A 21,680-nucleotide genomic window follows, 5' to 3' on the forward strand; every position below is an offset into this window, starting at 1 on the left:
AAACGATCATACCTATGTGTTTAAATTTGAAGGTTGTATACGCTTGGCAAACCATTGTCCCTCGGGGTTGGAAGTTTATTTTAATAGCTTAGTCAAAAAGGATCTTCACAAGTTGCTATTCTATCCAAAAGGAGTTGATGTTCGGAGATGTCAAGAACGAAGGACTTTCCACGAAGGCTTAGTTTAGGATTGTACCCCTGCGTAGGACTGATTATTTGTATCCTTTTTTCCCCATTATGTATCTCGTTCATTTTATTCATAATATTTTTATAAATATAAGTTTTGGGACAATGGGGTGTTTCAAATAATGCTATACATCCTTCAAATCGTTAGGCCTACCCTTGGCACAAAAGGGTCACATATCTATTTAGGATGCGTAATAACTGTTTATCTGTTGTATGTTGTAACTGTTTGAATGAATGTGTTGCTTTACTTGAAGACACTCTAGCCTACTCTTTTTCAAAATATCTTTTCTAGAACTTATTAGGCACAAATATCAAGTCACTATCAAAAGTGCGACCAAATGCTCCTAGAGTCTTTAGTTTCCCTGCAAAATTCGAATTTTCACTTTCATGTCCTAAAAAGGCTAATTTGTCAGTCAAACTACGTAGGGCCTGGCATCTCCTTGATAAGATACGTAGGCAGCCTTTCAAGGTTTGACCACTATCGTTTAAAAGCTTACTTTTTCTCTTCATATTTTACAAAGAAATACCAATATCACATCAGTAGATGTCGAGATACAACTGTGAAAGATGCAAGAAGATCTTGATTCAATGCAAGTCATCTTTCTTGATACACTAATTCCTAAATTCAATAGGTAAATTCCTGTCTATTTTGTCCTTTTTTTAATACTTGTGGGTTATCTTGTCTTCAAACAAAACAACTCTTATGTGTTTATCTTTTTCCAATGTGATATTTTGCATTATTTGTTATGAATGTAAACTGACATGTTTACCCTTTGAGTTATTTTCTGTCCAAGTATTTAGAATTGATCTGTGTTGCTAAACTGGCTGAGCATCCATACTTCACAAGATCTAAAGTGCCTAAACCTCCTTTCCCGATCGAAATCCTATAATAGGAAAAAGAAAAATGACTAGAAATAATGAGGACACTGGTTTGACTGATATTATTGTGACGGACCCTATTGTTGCTGAACAAAATGAGTTGATCGCACAGTTAGTGCAACATATCATCGAGATGAGAGATGAGATACAGAAGAATCGAGATTTATCAAACCTAGCTATTGCCACCAACACATTGGTTCCAGGCGAAAGAAGACCTCCGCTCCATCTTTATCCACCAAATCCTCCAGAAAACATGCCAAATAATCCTCATGTCGTTCCAACACAGAAATCACCAACCATCTATTTCACTCCCAACCCACATCACGCTAGCTCATCATACCAATCACCACCGCCCTCCCAAAACCTAAATGCCTACAATTCTCAAGCATTTCCTCCCATGTACCAGACTCCTTATCAAAATGCTCAAAACCCACCTACCACTCAACCTATACCTTCAAAACCTACTTTCTATATTCCAACACTATTGAAATCATATCCTCTTTACACTACATATCCCGAGCCTGATCACAATGAGGAGAAGGAGAAAGAGTGGAGGACCAAAAAGGAAATAACTAAGCAGAGCATGAAAGAGGAAATTGTAAAAGCTATGAAAGAGTTTCACTATACCTCGAATATTGCTGGATTGAATTATGAAGATCTGTGTATCCATCCAGATCTAGACCTTCCAGATGGATTCAAAGTACCTAAATTTGATACTTTCGGAGGAACCGGGAATCCTTTGGCTCATTTGAGAGCATATTATGATCAACTCATAGGAGTTGGAAAGAACGAGGCTCTATTAATGTGGCTTTTTAGCCGAAGTTTAAGCGGAGAGGCTTTGGAATGATTCAGTTCCCAAGAAATGAAACAGTGGCCAAATTGGAATGCTTTGGCTAAAGATTTCATCGAAAGATTTGCTTACAATATGGAGATTGTTCCCGATCGTTACTCTTTGGAGAAAATCAAACAAAAATCTACTGAAAGCTATCGAGAGTACACCTACCATTGGAGGAAAGAGGCTGCCAGAGTGAGACCTCCCATGACTGAAAAAGAGATTATTGAAGTCTTTGTACGCAATCAAGAGCCTGAGTACTATGACAGGATGTTGTTTCTCATATGAGAGAAATTTGCTGAGGTGGTCAAAATTGGTGAGACCATCGAAGATGGTCTTAAGACCGGAAGGATTACCCGTGAGGCTGTCCAAACGAGTTCCTCAGGTTTGTTCAAAAAGAGAAAAGAAGATGTGTTCTTTATTTCTCATGCGCCTGATATAAGGACAAAACAATTGTCCAATTTTAGCTAAAGAAAAACCTCACCCTCCAAAACCTATCCCCCATCTCCACAAAATCCTTACCCAATTTTCTACGTCCAACCAAGTTATCAAACTCTGCCTCCTAATCACCTACCTCCGCATTATCAAAATGCTCCTCTTAACTACCAAAGTCCACAATATGCAAATTTCAGAACGCCAGCACCTACTCGTCAAAATCCTCTGAACTACCATCAAGTACCTCCCCCTCTGCAAAATAATTATAATTTTTCTCACCCAAATCTTGAGAAGAAACCTTCTCAAGTTTTTACTTCTTTGATTGAGAGCCGAACACAACTTATTGAGAGATTGAAAGAGGCTGGCATGATACAAACAATCGACCCAGAGAACATCAATGTCAATTCCAAGCTTTATAGACCAGATCTTTATTGCGCTTATCATTCAGGAGGCGCTGGACATAACACCGAGGATTGTATCAACTTGAAGCATAAAATTCAAGACATGATAGATCAAAAGGTTGTCACTCTCCAAACTCCGGCCCCAATATCAATAATAACCCCCGCCGAATCATGGAGGGGTGACTATTAACATGATTGAAGTTGGAAAAGATTGGGATGTAGATAAGCCGATAGTCTAAGTCAAACCTGACAATCTTGAAAATCCTTTTTCCTCATATGTATCAGTCTTTTTCAGTAAGAAAGTGTGACAATAATGTTGGTCTAGGGGAAGGAGTCAGGATCTGTTTGAGGAAAGTGATGCTATGATGATGGAGATGTCAGGCATACAAGATGCCAAGCCAAAAGAGCAAGTGCCTAATTGGACCCACAATCCGCTCTTGGTTCCTCGCTCGTCCTGATAAATAAAGACAAATTTTATGTTATTTTGGAAAAGCCGGTGGTAGTCTGGATACGCACCCTTTACGTCACTTTTACCTTGTTATGCTTTAATTTCTCTCGTAATATTTTGAAAAAGGCAAATTGGTCCATGACCATGGCCAAAGTTTTATTTCTTTATTTCAAATGATAGCCTTCTTTATTGCGAAAATTCATTTTAAATACTTTACTTTCGCTATCTAACGGTCCTTATTTATGATTTTAGTAAAAATAATTTAAAAGTTGTCAATATCATGTCATGTCACAAGCTGAATTATCAAAATGAAGCGAATGATGAATTCGAAGAATGTAATGAGACTGAAATTGTTAATCTGGCAGATGACAAATGTGTCAAAGAAACCAGAATTCATGTCCATTTGACAAAGATTCAGAAGATGCATTAATTTTCTTAGACAATACATCGATACATTCATATGATGATATACCACGGTTACACATCGACTTGTCTTTCACAAGTTGTTGATCAACTCAAAAACTGTCAAAAGATACTTTATTTGAAAATTTAGAATTTGCTTTTGTATTTTTTCCTATAATTGCATCATTTGTTTGTAATCGTTTCTATGCTTGTTTATTTTAATATCCTTTTTAAATGAACTACGTCTGACCTGAATTCTCAAGAATGAGATACGTAGGCGGCCTATGTCAGCTTCGGTCACCCCTTTATCTATTCTCAATATCCCTTTTTATTATTTGAACTACGTCTGACCTGAATTCTCAAGAATGAGATACGTAGACAGCCTATGTCGGCCTCAGTCATTTTTCTACTAATATCTCTCATTTCTCATTTATCTCCCGAGAGAGGAACTACGTTTGACCTGATTCCTACCTCAACGGGATACGTAGGTGCCACAACAGTTCGGTCATATCTCCCGTAAGTTCTCTATTTATAATAGAAACTGGGACAGAATTTTTGAGAGGGACTCAAAAATTTCAAAGACGATTATTTTTACAAAAGAAGACAAGACTGAGGTGCATCAGAAAAAGTAACTGAGACAGAATTTTTGATAGGATCTCAAAAGTTCTACAAATCTCTTATTGATAGTTTGATATCCACTAGGACATCTAATTGGGAAAGAAATTTTTAAGGATGACCTCAAAAATTTTATCCAATATCAACAGGAGGTTTTTACTCGACTTCAAATTCAAGTTGGCTTCAAATGATCCCTAACATTGTTAGAAGTTCAATGTCAACCTCAATAATCTCCAACACCATCAGAGTTCAGAGTCAACTACAAAATGTTTTGGCTATATAAGGACTTCCAGGCTTGAACCCTCAAGGATCCTCAAAATTTTGTGAACAAGCTGTCAAACATGCTCAAATCTCCGAATCAAGGACGTTCACTTAACCTATACATGACGTGACATCTGGCAGTGACCCTTTTCCAAATTGCTTTTCAAAAACTCATCTTTTTAAAAGATTTTAATACATCAAATATTTTTGCATAAATATATTTTCGTCTTATGTCTACCGAGAAGTGGGGAATCAGAGCAAGCGATCGAAGATAACAAGACAAGGAGAAAACAAATAGAGAATTCAACACAGATCAATTCTTTCAAAACTAACAATTTTTCTGTGGACGCAGATTTATAAAGGATCACCATATCCCTCCGTTCAGCAAGTACAAAGATGTTAAAAGAACAAAGAGTTGTCAAAGCGATAATTTTTGTCATCAGGATTCATCAGACGAAAAGGAGACGTTCAAAATATGGGCAACAATGCCTTGTTCAAATCTCTAGCAAACCATGAGCCACAATAAATATAAAGTGTTTGAAAATGAGCATGATATTCACACACTAATGTCAAAGTGATCAGGCACTTTGTACATATTTTTAAGAATTTTCCTTAAAAGGTTTTGCTCAGTCATTATTTAGAACGACAATGTGTCTATTACTTGTTTTCTTTTGAGTACAGGAACACACGAAAGAGCTACTTCCAAGGCATGCAAGCGTCTATAATAACGTCAATTGTATTCTCCAACATCAAAGATGTTTAATGGGCATACACAAGCTACATCAAATACCAAAGAAGGTTTGAAGTGCAACTAACCAATACATCCTACCGATGGAATATCATTTATCCTACCCATGGAATATCATGATCCTACCAATGGATCCCCATTCGTCCTACGATGGACACACATATTTATATCCTATCGATGGAATATCAGTATCCTACCGATGGAATATTATTATCCTACCGATGGAATACCATAATCCTACCAATGGATCTCTATTCGTCCTATCGATGGACACACATATTTATATCCTATCGATGGAACATCAATCTATATCCTATCAATGGAATAACATACATCCTACCGATGGAATATCATTATCCTACCAATGGAACATCATCATCCTACCAATGGATCTCTATTCGTCCTAGCGATGGACACACATATTTATATCCTATCGATGGAACATCAATCCATATCCTATCAACGGAATAACATACATCCTATCGATGGAATATCATTATCCTACCGATGGAACATCATCATCCTACCAATGGATCTTCATTCGTCCTATCGATGGACACACATATTTATATCCTATCGATGGAACATCAATCTATATCCTATCAACGGAATAACATATATCCTACCGATGGAATATCATTATCCTACCGATGGAACATTATCATCCTACCAATGGATCTCCATTCGTCCTATCGATGGACACACATATTTATATCCTATCGATGGAACATCAATCTATATCCTATCAATGGAATATCATCATCATATTAATGGAGAATTATCATCCTATTGATGGAATATCATCATCATTATATTGCATAATATCTATCGATCATCTACAATATAAACATTTAAGGAAATTGACGTCAAATGTTAGAAGAGATGAATACGTGCCGATATAGTAATGACACTACCTCTTCATTTGAATTACATTTTTCTACTAATGAGTTTTATCTTAGTCTTTGGCGAGATCATCCAAGAGGATAGATTCTCAACTAAATCACAGGGGCGGATGATATAAAAAAAATGTAGCACAACGTAGAACCTTTTTTAGTAGCAAAATTGGAACACGAGTTGAAGAATAACTTCCATCACACCGCACCACCACAAGAAAGCATGTGGTATCCCTTTACGTTTGTTAGTCTCAGTTTCACTCCGGAAAACTTCAACTTGACACCGAAAGCAATTTCTCAATCTGAGTAACAATACACCAAGAACTTTGGAAATTATGTCCGTGTAAGTTCTTAATTATGGGTGTGAAGCTAGCCACATTCATGGCTAAGAGGTTGCAAGCCTCTTTTTCATACTCAATTCATGTGTCACTCCTCCTAACCGAAGGTTATCTTAGCATAAGAGATCTCCTTTTCAACCAATTGAGTCAAACTACAAGCAGTCTGATTCCTATGTTTAAGGATATGTAGGCGAGCTCGATATTGAAAACTCGATTGTACCCCCAACAAACTTCCTCATCCCATCCTCAAGAAATTTGGTTTCTCCATAATTCGATACCAGGATAACTTTTGTATTCTTTCAAAAAATCATACATCAAATCAAGCGCTTTAAACTACAAGTGGCCTAAATCTCATGTAACCTGAGATATGTAGGAGACTCGATACCGAAGTTCGGCCTTAACTTTTTAAAGTCCATACCAAACCTCCTTTCATAAAAGGAAAATATGATGGTCAAAATTGGATTTGTCAATTTTCTTTGATCAGAATCTCTTTCATCGACCCTATTCAAAGAAAGGGATAGCTATTGACACCCAATTTTGACCAACCCATAACTACTTTTCGGATTGCTATCTTAATAAATAGGCATTTTTTCAAAATTATTTCTTTATTAAAAAACAATTTATATTTAGTTTTACTCAATAAATTATATTATTTTTACGTTCGTAATTTATAATATTTTTACTATTTATTAATATTATAACTATTATCTTTACTATTTTTATTTTTAAATAACGAACCTCATACGTTCAAATATTTTACGTGTCTATTTAGCATATATTATATATGTGTGTATTTCCTTTATATAAAAATATTTCTTAACTAATTTTACTTTATAATTTACTTATTTATATTACATATCTATTTTAATATGTTTTATACACATGCATATAAAGTTATTACATAATTAAGTTTATCGTATATTTTTAGTTAACTATGTTAATTATGCATCTATTTTAGTACGTATTATATACATATGTACGTCATATATATATATATATATATATATATATATATACATAACATATACATAAGTAGTAGTATAATCTTAAATCCATCTTTTAATCATATTCATCCATTCCATCTTTATCAAATGCCAAGATCTAATCCAAACCGTTCACCAAAATTGATGAACGGCTGAGATCGCGCTTCCTATTTCTAATTACAAGAAGACCCAAACCCTAAAGGATTCATTTTGGGGGGTCATCTTCTCCAAAGAAGAGAAGAAGACCACCGCCGCCACAGCCCCTCCCTCGTAAAACCACCATCGTCACCCCTCACTTTCTCTCACCCTCATCGATCTCCCTTAACCTTTCCAGCTCCGCTCCAACTCCACGACGCAGCAACCAGCGAGCCAGAAGCAACAACGAATCACTCCAGCGAGCTCGCAGCGATGGCAACCACTTGTGACAGCAGCGACGGCGTGCAACATGCAGCGAGAACGCTACAGCAGCTCCTCCATATGCAACCAACAATGCATCAGCTCGAATACTAGCTCCTCAGCAATGCTCGACAACAGCGATGGCACCAACCTATGATAGCAGCGGCGGTAGCAACATCGACGGCGGAAGGAGCATCGATGCTGACCAGCAACTCTAGCCAGTGACGAAGATGGAGAACGCCATCATGATGCAAGTCCAAATCAATTGGAGATTGTTTGTCAAATATGGATCTTTAAAGATCCATCCGGGTATGTTCATTTCAATCTCAAAAGTTTGTCACTTCAAATTTTGTTTCTCTGTTAATTGATTAGAAAATTTTTATTGTTGATTGATTTTACTAAAGTTTTGGTTGATATTTGTCTATCAATTTCCTTCTAAATTTGTATATTGTCACACATCTATTCAACTCTATTTTTTTATCAAAATTACTAATTTCGGATTCATAGATTTGGTTCATTCATTATGTGTAAAATTTTGATGTATTGAGTATTTGTGTGATCTATTTTATGGCATTACCTTTGATGTATTTGATGTTAATGTTGCTTTCTTATTCTTAAATCTAATTCCTGCTAATTCATTTAAATGTATTAGTTCATGGGTTGTTCATGATTTGCTTTTGAATTTTGAGCTTTACATGCTTAGTATTATTGTCTATTCAAAGTTCTTATGTTGATTTTTCTTTGAACTATACCAAGAAGGTTGGTACTTGTTATTTCGCTTAATTTCGAATATGTAAACAATTTTAGCATATTCTTAATATCTTAATTTATTTTGTAGTATGTTTAAATTAGCAAAAGTAGCTTAATTATGGCATAGTTCTGATTACTTGATTTCAAGAAATAATTATAGTAAGATGTGATATCCCTTAATCATTTTTTCCTTTTTCATAGTATATACAATTGATATCTTATAATTGATGTTCTCAATTTTTCTTGTTATAATAATCAATAATTGATTACTACCTATAATCAATTAGTTTTTTCTACATTATTTATGGTGGTCCCTTTGAAATAACTTTTTGACTTTTGCACCATCTTTTGAATGTTTTTTAGGATCAAATCCTGGAAAGTGGATTTTTTCTGATTTTGTTGACATTTTTTTAAAAAAAGGAATTCCTTTTGAAACGGATTGCTGACTTATTTGAAAATGTTTGAATTAAAGTTTTTGGCCATTTGTTTTTGTTGACTTCATGACATTTTACCCATGGGATTCATTCAATATAAAGACACAGACAGAAAAGAGAAGGGAGAAGACACACAGAGAAAACACAAACATAGGGAGTATTGAAAGAAAAAGAAAGGAAATATTTTACTTTACATCATCAATACATCAAACGAAAACAAAAACAAAAACAATAACAAAAAAAAGTTTCTAGCATACTTTGATACTCTGTTTCTAGCTTGTCTTCACAGTTCGAATTTCTATTTACTTATCCTTCCTAACTAAAGTATCCAGGTTAGTTCCAACCATTCTTTATTTGTTAGCTTATTGTTTTAAAAAAAATGTTCTTGCTTTGCTTGTTTAATCTACTGAAGTGAAATCATATATTCATGTTATACCTCTATATTATTTGTATACTGCTTGTGTTTTCTTTATGATTTAGAAGGATTTGGATTCCAAATGCAAGACATGAAGATATTCATTTGGAACAAGATTCAAATAATTTTAGTTCATGTTTTATTACTTCTATTTGTGTATTATTCTTTCTTAATTATTTTTGCATGTAATGATAAACTCTGTATATAATAAAAAGGGAAAAATACATGGGGAGGGAATATACTTGCTACTTGTTTATTTTATTTTTTAGTTTATCATAAATTTATGTGTGTTTGTGATACATGTGATCTAGTTATACTATTCATTTCCACATGTTTAGGCCCATTTATTCACGATATAAGTATTTTATTTTTACAAGATGTTTACTTTAATCAAAAAATAAAATAAAATAAAATGATCTAAGTATAGTTTGATAATCCTTTATCATCATATATGTTTCAAAAAATAATTTGCCTATTTTATATGTGTTATATTTGTTTATTTAATTTTAAATCTCATTAGAATAATTGCTTTGATGATTATTATACATTATAACTTACCTTTGAAACTTAAAACCATGTTTATAGTTTCAAACAGTAACTTTGTCATATTAACTATTTAGGCATTATATATGTAGGATCTACTAAATAATTTTGAACATGATGATAATCATATTTAGATTCGAATGCCATTTCATATAGATATCATGCCAATGAAATTTTATAATTTTAATATAGCATGTCCATATATATTTTAATTAACATTTTTAACATACTATTTTGTATAGACATCATGTCCATAGGATTTACAATTTCAATATATCATGTTTATATATATTTTAATTAATATTTTTAACATGCTAATCATTTAGAAATCATGTGCATAGGATTCTATGTTAAATATCATATAGCAAATCATGCCTATAGGACTTAATGAATATTTAAATATTTATAGTGTTATGGGCCTTATTAGATATTTTTTAAGCTCGTTATATGGATGTAATAAATATTGGCAAAATATTATTAGGTAGTTTCAATATGAAATAATTCCTAGCTTGAAAGATTTTTCTTTGATATTTTTTTTAGAAATCATACCAATAGGATTTTAATAATTATTTATCATATTATATAGAAATTGTGTCTATAACATTTTAATAAATATTTCAACATAAAATGGTATTAAAAACATGCTTACTATTTTTCATAAATTTTCAATATATTGTTAGAAACCATGCTTATAGAAATTTAAATAAGTTTTCACAATATTATTTTATAAAGAGATTATGCCTGTGACATTTTAATAAATTTTCAACACAATATTTAGAAATCATATTTATATTATTTTAATAAATTTTCAGCATGCAATTAACTAAAAATCATGTTAGTAGGATTTTATAAATGTTATTAGTTAATAATTAAAAATTATCAAGAATGTCTTTATTTTATCATGTTTGAATTTTTTCATTAAATCTCGTACATCTGATTGTATGCACACACATATAATTATTATAATTTTCACTATTTATCTGTGTTTTCAAGCATGCTAAATAATTAATCTAGAGGCTTACTTGAGATTTTATGTGCTAACTGCTCGTTCCATCTGTTTTGTTTGGCGATGTGTCTAATTAGGATGACTATATTTTCTTTAGTCTAAAACTCACCCTAATAGTACGTTCAATGCCTCTTGGATATTAAGTTGGGACGTTAGACATCTTTAGGACGTTAGATTTTATTATTTCTTTTAGATCGTTTTAGGATTATAACAATAAATAAACTTAGGAGGGGTAGGGGTAGATAGGCCTTTCGGAAATGATGGAAGTCGACCCGAGCAGAAAATGACAAAATACTATATTTTTGTCTTTTGATTAATAAGCCGGTGCTGATTCGAAGAATATGAATATATAATTATTTTTATCCCTTCTATTTTAAAATATTTTCATTGATATATATTTGGAGTAGTTTAATGTTAAAAACTAAATTATTTTCTTCTAGGTATCACTAATTTCTATTGTCTTTAATCTTTTTTTATTAGTTAATAATATTTATTTATCTTGTATTAATTCTAACATTAATTGTTTAGTTTAACCTAATTAAATCTCTTAAAGAGAAACTAGTTTTTTATGATCGTTTGTTTAATTTAAATAATTCATTTAATTATCCCTCTTTTATTTAATTATTTTTATAGCAAGTCTATCACTTTTATAAATTATCTTAAATATTTTAAAATTTATACTTCTTTCAAATTGTTTAATGCTTCGATATTGCTAAAATATATTTTCCCCAAAGTTAGTCAAATAATTTTCAAATCGTCAGATAACCGCATGTTAGCGGCTATTATAAGTGCTAAAACCTTCTTAAAATAGTAAAATGAACCTCGTACCTTTTTATCTAAATTTTTAAGACTTAAATGTGTTAGGGTATTTTAAATTAAGTTTTCTTAATTTCTTTAAAAAATTAAGTGGCGACTCTTTTTTTTACTAAAATTGATTTTTTCTCTAAAAGATGAAATTAATTTTAAACCGTCTTTTTCTGACATAACAGTAATAACTTCTCTAAACTCTACCTCAGAAGTGAGGGGAGGATGTGGAGCAGGTGTCTCTGGAACCTCCTGAGTTGTAATATCATTTTCTTGGTCAGATAAGTGAGCTTCATTGCTTGTCTGCATTCTTAAAGGTGGAGGCATGGTAGTCGATGGAATCTCATTTCTGGCAATGTTCCTTTGACTGACAATACGCTTTGGAGCTATGATCCAAAATCATGTAAATGAACGAGTTAGAAGAAATTTTTATTGAGTTAAACTCTATCGCATCAATCCAGAGTATGAAACAAGGGTGGTACTTCCTAATTTCCTATAGTCTCCTTATTATAGGTGTGAACACTTCACAACAACAATAAGGACTCTACTAGATACGGATTCATAGACATCTTAAAACTCTTGAACTTTGTGCTATGATACCAAGTTTGTCATGCCTCAAGTGTACACCCTACAAATGGACGGCACTCATAAACTATTATTGGTCCCAAGAGAATCCTTGGTCAAGTTAACTATTCAGCAAAAGACTCAACTAAGATACAATAATTTCACAAGATGGGCATGCAAAGTGTTAACATACCACTCCTCAAATATAAGTCTAAAAATACTCTGAAATATATGAAATGAATCAATTTTTAAGAAATCAATAATGAAATACTAAGATGACTATCTACTCTGTCTATGAAGCCTCTAATTACTATGGTAGGTGCCAGGACATGCCCCACGACTACCTCAAATAAACTACTAATAATGAAAGAATAGACTATCAAGGAGTTCCTCCAAATGCAAGCAGATCTTACCAAAATCTAGAGAAATATGATCCTCAACGACGCGCTTGTTGATGATCTCTAACACCTGTATCTGCATCATTAAAATATGCAGCATCAAAAGACGCCAGTACATGGAATTTACGGTATGTAAAATAGCTGAAGGAAACATACTTATAGAATTCTCAACTGAAATGAAGGCTAATATAACTAACTGGAAGTAAAGCATGCAAGTAAAAAAGAAAATTTCGTAACTTTGCAATAAAAATATAAAAATATATGCAACTCATAAAAATATACTTTTTCCTTCTTGGAGAGTTTCTCTAACCGACAACCATCACTATGAGTCTCGTGATAATACAATATACTGCTCACATTGCTAGAGCCATCCATTACTTTGCTAGGGTAAGGGACACAAATTCAACTTATGGATCCATATAAAGTCTGTATTAGTGATTGAAGTGAGGAGTCACCTGAACTAATGGCAGGATTAATATGTTGGCTACATAGTTTATGGGGTTTGAGTTATCTAAATGCTTACACAAATCAGTGCTTAATACTACTCCCAAAATATGCAATAATGTTCATATAATAAAGTGCGTAAGATACTCAAAATACATATCATTTAGTCTCATTTGACTTTACTTTGATCAACTCAACTCTTTCTCAAACTCTATGTCTTTTCTTAAAACTCAAAAAATGCCTTTGGGACTAGTCATGGTTCCTCTAACTCATGCTCAAAATATAGTTAATGCATAATAATCTAACTTTCTCAAGCTTTGCAAATCATGCATAATAATAGTAAAGTATAATTTCATAAATTCAAGTAATGTAATGCACTTGGGACACTCATGTTCCCTCAAACGACTCTTTTTCTTCTCATGTCATGGAAATATTCATTCTCTAATCTAAAACAATGCATAATAGTAAGTAATGTAATAACTCGATTAGGGATCATATGGAAGTAAACATGAATAACAATTCAAGAATCAACATTATATCAATATTCACAATTTCAATAAGTGTACATAGAATTCAAAAAAAAAGAAATCATAACTCATTCGAAACTAAATACAATTCATACTAAGACTCAAACTTGAACTCTTTAAAGATAGAATTGAGATGTAGAGTATGAGGACGAACTCAGTCCAACGCTATAATTAGCCTCACATATCTAGAAGAACAATGTTCTTGAAGAAACTTAAAGAATTCGATGAATGCTCTTGAACCCTAATATTTTCTCTTCTTGGAACCTTATTAAGTCTTGGAAGGAAATATAAGAGAAGCTCGTGATAAGGGACTTAATTTGGTACCAAAACATCAAGGTTTTAGCTTTAAAAGGGTGGAAAAAGACCTAAATACTCTTCACTTAAAACTTTCTGAAGCCGTCTATTGGTACATCCTACGGTTCATAGAAGGTTCTACGGGTCGCAGGGGCCCTCTCATATAACCTTAGTCAAGCTATTAGAGCTACTAGAATTGCAAGGGTTGGGTTCCATAGAACCTCCTACGGGCCATAGAACCCCTTCTTCCAACATACTTAAGTCTCTGATTCTCTAAGATTTTTCTAGGGGCACCATCTATGGTCCATAGGAAATCCTACCAGTCATAGGGAGATTTGAAGTAAAACTTAAAATTATTCTAAATATAGAAGTGGACTACTAGTCCCACCTACGACCAATAGCTCTACCTACGGTCCATGGGTTCCACTCGTGGTTCACTGGTAAGGGAACTTTTCTCATTTTCTTCTGGGCTTTTTCTAAGGGGTTTGATCTAGAATACTTTAGGGTGTTACAAAGTTCTTCCTAAAGTCCTCAATTTCAAATCTTCTAACACAATCAAGGTAATTTTTTGTGTTTAATTTGAAATTTTTATAAAAAAAATATGATATAGTTTTATGTTTAACTCAATATTGGAGAACTTTCATGAAATTAAAAATAAAATTATCAGGTATTGGAATGTTTTGCTATTGTCACTTTTGTTTGTGCCCAAACAGTGATGAGATAGAAAGAACCATGGAGATAATATGAAAATTCATCAATTAAGAATCCAAAGTAAGTCCTTAATTCATCCTTTAATTGTTCTTGATTAAATTCAATTTGTACTATTGTTATGTTGTTCATGAGATGTTATAAAGTTGTAGATCTTACTAGGTATATAAATTTGTAAAAGATTGTTTTCATTTTAGAGATAGACAATTTTTATCGCTAAACATTAAAATTTCGTTGCTAATGCTATTTGAAAATGGATTATCAAAAAAATGTTACTTACAAGTCAATATGTTTAGACAGTTTATTTCATGATGAATAAATGACGATTTTCATAGTTAGTTCTTATTTTACTCCATGAAGTCTCTAGTTAAAATTGCAAAGGAATACAAAACACCGTGTGATTTCATGTCATGATCCGTCTCACGTCTTGATGGATAGAGTTACATGTAGTTGTGCTAATGAGAGGCAATATATACCTCGTGAAATTAGTTGAAATACGCATAAATTAGCTCGGACATCATAATTATTATTTTTTATTTGAAATTTGTTTTTCATTTAATGATATTACTGTTATGCAAACGAGATTATAATAGTTCAAATATTCAATATATTGTAGGTTAAAAGAAAACATAAACCAAATGTTGTTGCTGCAGCAATATCAGCATGGTCTCTCCTCCTAGCAGATATAAATGGATGGTGTGTTAATCACAAAAAATGGAAAGAGTATGACATATGCGCCTCTTCCTTTTTTACGCGTGTTTATTTTTTTATGTTTCAAATCTCTTTAGTTAGGGAAGATCTAGTGGTTAAATTATGGATTCACGTGAACCTAATAACTTTTTTTCAATCATGTATAAATTTTTAAAAATCCACTAAATATCTAACTGCGAACCCAATTATTATCGTAGCATTAACTTGAGATCACATATAAGAATAATAACATTTTTGGTCCCTCTCTACTATTAAAAAATTCTTATGATAATCCTTGTGATATTCGTAAAAAATATTATACCTTCAAATTAATTGGGCGTGTGATTTTGTTCCCTTTATGTAAGAAATGCGTTGTATTTAGACTATTTTGAGGATTATATTTTTATTAAAGAGGAAGTAAGAATATAACACTATAATGACCCTCCAGATCAAATCCTCCATTTTTTGATCTTTCCGACGTAAAGAGCTAGTGACCCCAAGTCATTTATGACTTGCTGGGACTGGCAGTTCGGTTGCTGAGTCATTCGTTTGAGCTAGTTGCGAGTTTTCCCCTTCTTAAGTGAAAGAGTTGACTTTAGTCAGCATTTATTATTTCGGGAGTCAGATGATACTTTCATAGATTCCATTATCTTTGAAAGAGCCATTTTGATTTAGTAGGATGGCTGGTTTAGATTTTAGGGTGTTCATTTTGAGTTTGTGTCGTTATGCATTTTGGCTTTGAAGTTTTGGTCAAAGTTTGACTTCGGTCAATATTCTTTTTAAACATGCTCGGATTAAAAATTTGTAAGTGCAGTAAGCTCTGGAATCCCAAGTTTGGTCTAGAATGACCTTTGGCTTAGTTCTTGAGGCTTTCAGGATGAGTTTGTGGCTTTTGGCATTTTATTTGGATTTTTCTTGTTAGTGTTGACTTTGGTCAACATTTTTATGTGGCGAACTCCCCTGGTTGTTTCACTGATTTCGTTGTGTCCAAAATGTCATTTCAGAGTGGATAGCACTTTCTATTTGAGTCGCTTAGACCCTGAATAAGTTCTACGGGTTCGTTTGAAGTTTAGAGCATTTAGGTCAAACTGTACTACTGATGCCATGGCTTTTGCGAGACTTGGCCTCTTTTTCGATAGCTTCTTTTGCGACCAAGGGGTCACTTTAGTGAGAGGCGTTGGGGGGGGGTTTCACTTTAGCGGCTGGCTCATCACTTTAGTAACCAGACAACCACTTTAGCGAGAGACGCCTAGTGGGTGGGGGTCACTTTAGCAGCCATTGATGGCTAAAGTAATGGCTGCTTTAGCGACCATTTGTCTGTTTTTGTGACTTTTGCTGGGAATTTAATCCTCTTTCTTCCTCTCTTCTTCAAAGAAAGAAACCCATTGAAGGAAAGCTCGGGCTTAGGCAATTTTGAGCATTTCTTGCCCATTTACAATGATTCTAAGGTATATTCTTTCCTTTCCCTTTGCTTAACACATTTTTAGCTTTATTTCATTGATTCGATTGTATTTTTGGACCTCAATTTCCTTGATTCCTAAGTCTTTAAATTATGGTATTTGGACCATTTGAGGTCCTAATTGGAATCCATTTTTTGCCAAATTTTGGGAGTGTGATCCTCACTTTGAGGATAATATAATGAAGGTTTAGCTTCTTAATTTTGTAATGGCATTTGAGGGTCAATTTTTGACCCGATTCTGTTCTGATATTTGTATTTATGATATGGTATCATTCTTCCCATTGTAATGCGTAGTTGATGTTGTTGATAGTCTTGAGGCATTTTGATAATATGGAGAAGAGGCAGACAACTCGTGGATAATTCGAGATTGTAGTTTAGCTTTGAGGTAGGCTACAATCTACTTTGTTGATTGAGATTTATTAGATAATATTTAGTATGAACTGCATGTTATATAGGACTTTGCTCCTCTATATTTAGACTCCCTTCTAATCTATTCTATTTTCTTGATTCCAGATTGAATCTTAGACTACGTAGTCTCATGATATACTTAGTTTAGGCTAGAGGCCTTACGTATGGTATGAATTTGTGTGAGTATGCCTATTAGGATTGATATTGTTGGGATTAGGGTAGGGTTGAGACTTAGATACCTTAGAGTGTGAGTTGGAGTGGCATGATTAGGATTGGGTGTCGTCCCTTGAGTTATTTTCTCTCCCCTTATTGATTCTGGGGCTCTTCTTGATGCCTTCGCTTGCTGATTGGCGGTAGGCCTGTTATGTTTTATTGAGATATTGTTATATTATTAGGCCTAAGACCATTGAATTGGTCGAGCATTCTCACATGTTTTGTTGTATGGTAGCCATGCATGTATTGGATTTTCACTACTATTTTGAGAAAGATTATTTTCACACTTTTAATTATTTTAAACTAGTTTTAACGGGAGTTGTACCACCCAAATCACTTGATAAACTAATTTTTGAGATATATTAGGCATCGAGGATGTGCTCCTTTTCTACTTGAAATATTTGATGCATCTGGAATATGCTCAAACTTTACTTGACTAGCCGATGGGTTATCACCCTTTCCTGCCTATGTTTGGCTACTCATTCCTCTAGTACCACGATCGACATGACTTATTGTAAGACCTGATTTGGGCCCAGCTAGTGTATATGGATTCCCTCATCCCTTATAGGTCTTTCTTGGCCATGCATACTAATGTACCGAATGAGGGAGCTACATTGGTCATACATGGTAGGCTGAGGGCCGAGGTGGGTCTATACACTTGAAATGATACATGGTTATAGATGGCACTATTTACTGATGATTTTATGGGTTTTACTCCAAACTTACATTCATATGCATCTCTTATCACCAATATAATTTGTTGTTGTTTGGTACCCCTGGTTTATGGGGGTCAGGGGTTATGTTTGTCGTTTATACCTTCTGGGTTTATGGGAGTCCGGTTGGTTATTGGATAATTTTAATTATTGTTATCTTGTAATGCATTGGTAGTTGGTTAACTGTGTGGCCTATTCTTGACCTCTTGTTGGTACTCCCTATTAGGTTTAGTTGGATTAGTCTTTCGGTTGTTATGTTGTTCAGAAGTATTGTCGATGGACCATATGGCGGTCCCCCAAAGCTGGTCACCGGGAGCAAAGATCCTTCTCAATTCTTTCACTGCAGATAGCAAGCATCCAAAACTCGGTAGGTTGCTTAGTTGAATCCTATAGTACTTTTTGTTGCGAGTAGGTTGTTGGGCTTGCATTTTCAGGTATGTTCTTTGACTCATTTTGTTTACTCCATATATCCTACTTCTTTATTCTCATTACCTATTCTATTATGTTATATCTCCTGTGAAGTTACCTATGTTGTACCTTTCTTATTTATATGTTATTTATATTTGCCTTATCTGTGGAGTTCAGTCAGCCTATGCCTACTAAGTACCATTTGTTTGGTACTCACACTACACTTCTTTATCCTGCAGATCATTATATAGGTTATCGCCGTTGATTTGGATCTCATGTAGCCACTACATTCAGAGATTAGGCTGAGCTCCAGACCTTTGGAGTTGCCGATTTCAATCTATTTTAACTAGGACTAGTCTTTATGTTGTATTCAGAGACAATATATACTTTTATTGTATTTGTAAAAGCCTTGTACTCCTATTTCGATTAGATGCTCAACTAATGACTGAATCCAGGCCTTGGGGATGGGTGTTGTTATGTATTCAGTTACCCCTCTTCCTTCTCATTATTATTTGTCTTCCATTTCATTTATTTATATTTCGCTTGATAGCCCTTTGCTTCTGGTTTCAAAATATGGGTTAGGCTTACCTACTGGTGGGTTGTAGTAAGTTGCATCATAACCTAAGAAATCGAATCGTGACAAGTTGGTATCAGAGCCCTAGGTTGATCGACAATATTGGAATGAGAGGAAAAGCCTAGTAATGTCCTGTGGATCGGTGCGGAGACTTCTGTATCCTATCTTGTGTGGCGGGTAGTATTTATATCTAGAAAATACCAGATTCATCCTATATTTCTCTAAACTTTGGATCTCATTTTTGTGAGCATTTCTTATCCGATTTGGGTATTTCAAAAAGGCAACTTGTGAGATTTTTCAAGGAGAATGCGTTGGTGAGCTTGAAAATTGATTTGGTGCATTCCATTGAGGTATAATCTTGATTTTAGTTGCTGTACTAGGTAATGTTTGGAGTGAATTTTTGAAGAACTTTGAGAATTAATTTCTTGGTCTATATAAATCCGATTTTGATGATTCAAAGGTTAAAATTGTGGATTTTTTCATGAGGATCATTGTGGTGTGATTGGTTTTAGATGTTGAGTCTTCGTTTTGGTAATTTTTTAGTTCTTAGTCTCAACAGGTAGTTCATTTCTTGATGTGGTGGACCATACTCGCATGCTTGTGTAGCTCCGTCGCGAGGCCCAATAGGGCAGCGATAAAAGAGCTAGGTAGGAGGATAGCCAGAGTGGGCAACGCTTTATGCCTAGGGAGTCATATGATCGACCCTGATAACGTCCAAATATACTTCTCGAAAAGAAATATAAATGATCGTTTGCAATATATTTACCCAACTATGAGTCGGGGTCGATCCCACAAAAAATATAGAAGAATAATGTCAATAGCAAAATTTAACTTGATAATCGTTATTTAAAAAGGGGAGATTTAAATTAAAACAAAAATAAAAAGAAAAATAATAGCTTGGACTAAATATTTATTTGTATTTATATTATTAGAAGTAACTAGGAATGTATTCCCCATGATTTCATAACTCAACAAGAATATTGTATTAGTAATTGATTATAGTTCTTAGCATGCATAATCGGTAAGTTAAGGTCACCCAAGTCTTTGATTCGGCAAATAAGTGAATTTCACCATGCAACTCAATCCGTCTACGAGTGTATGCTTTACTAACCCTTACTAATGATCCCATATTTAGCTATTTCTTGATCCATTCAATCTAATTAGATAAGAATGATTAGCCTAAAATCTCGTTGTTAAATTCCTTTTCCCATTTGTTACCTCCTTGATCTGGCAAGTAAGAATAAGGCGAGTTCTAACGTTTGCAACGGTTAAAAAGAAATCAAAGAGAAGGAAAAAATAATACATGCATAAAAATCATTCAAGAATTACTTTTTACATTAACTTATTTCGATAATTCATCATGGCTCCCACAAACCCAATTATGCAATTTAGCTACTCATAATTTGAAAATCACAATTTAGAAATTATAGACAAAATCTTAATTATGAACTTGCATAATTGAATAGAATAAATTTAAAATCTTGAATATATAATAGAAAAATAAAGAAGAAAAGAATAAACCAATTTTCTCCGATTTTCACGACGGCTCTTCCAAAATTTTCAATCTATAAAAATCTAAGTCCTAGGTTAAAAGTTAATTTTGCGTTGTGTGTTAGTTCCCTAAAATAATTATTTTTATGTACTATTTATAAATGTAGAAAACCCTAAATAAAATAACTGAGTTCAAAAGTAATTAAGAAACCCAAAACCCCGGGAGGAATTGGACTGTGTACGTGTAGCCTACTTCAGTAATTTCTTGTAGCCTCGTGAGAAACTGCCACATGGCAGTTAGTAATGAGCAATTTTTTGTTGTTGCAAATTCTGCAAATATTTGAATATTATATAAATAAAATATAATGTTCAATTTAATTCATTAAGTTGTCTGCTTGATTTTCTTCTTTGATCCTTAATCTTTAATTCGTTTTGTCTCCGAATTTCTTTATTTTTATGTCAGATTAATCTTACAAATAAAATACACTATTTAGCATAATTCATAAAATTTATGCTAAAAAATGATCAATAAAAATAATAAATATGAGGTAATTAATGATTAAAAATATGTATTTTAGTCTCACATCAGATCCCGCCAGAGATTCTAACAGGGCTAGTCCAGTCACCCATTTTAGGTCTCTCTACACACCTGAGAGAGTGACCAACACCCGTCAGGGTGGCTCTAGTGCCGCTCCGAGTCAAGGCCTAAGTGGTTTTCAGACGGGTTCTTCTAGCCTAGGTGGCCGATCCTCAGTTCGAGCCGATAGTCACAGGTGTGATACGAGTGCAAACAGCTAGACTTGCCACAGCAGCAACACCTCCAGTTAGAGGCAGAGACCAGGTCCAGGACCATCAGGGTGGTCATCAGGGTGCATGGAGAGGTCCTCGAGGAGGTAGGACAGGAAGTAGAGTCGATGCACAGGGAAGAGGAGCCCATGCCCACTTTTATGCTGCTCTAGTTAGAGTAGAGGTTGAGGCCTCGAACGATGTGATCATAGGTACAGTTCTATTATGTCACAGC

The 21,680-nt window shown here is 33.8% G+C and overlaps 1 protein-coding gene across 1 annotated transcript; it reads left to right on the forward strand.

Annotated features, from left to right (window-relative positions):
• Positions 1–1,089: 1,089 nt before the first annotated feature.
• Positions 1,090–1,911, forward strand: LOC129875730 (uncharacterized). The gene has a single exon (XM_055950988.1). The coding sequence runs from the start codon at positions 1,090–1,092 to the stop codon at positions 1,909–1,911; it is 822 nt and encodes a 273-aa protein (XP_055806963.1).
• Positions 1,912–21,680: the final 19,769 nt, after the last annotated feature.

This window comes from Solanum dulcamara, chromosome 12 (assembly GCF_947179165.1).
Source record: "Solanum dulcamara chromosome 12, daSolDulc1.2, whole genome shotgun sequence".
NCBI classification, from domain to species: domain Eukaryota; kingdom Viridiplantae; phylum Streptophyta; class Magnoliopsida; order Solanales; family Solanaceae; genus Solanum; species Solanum dulcamara.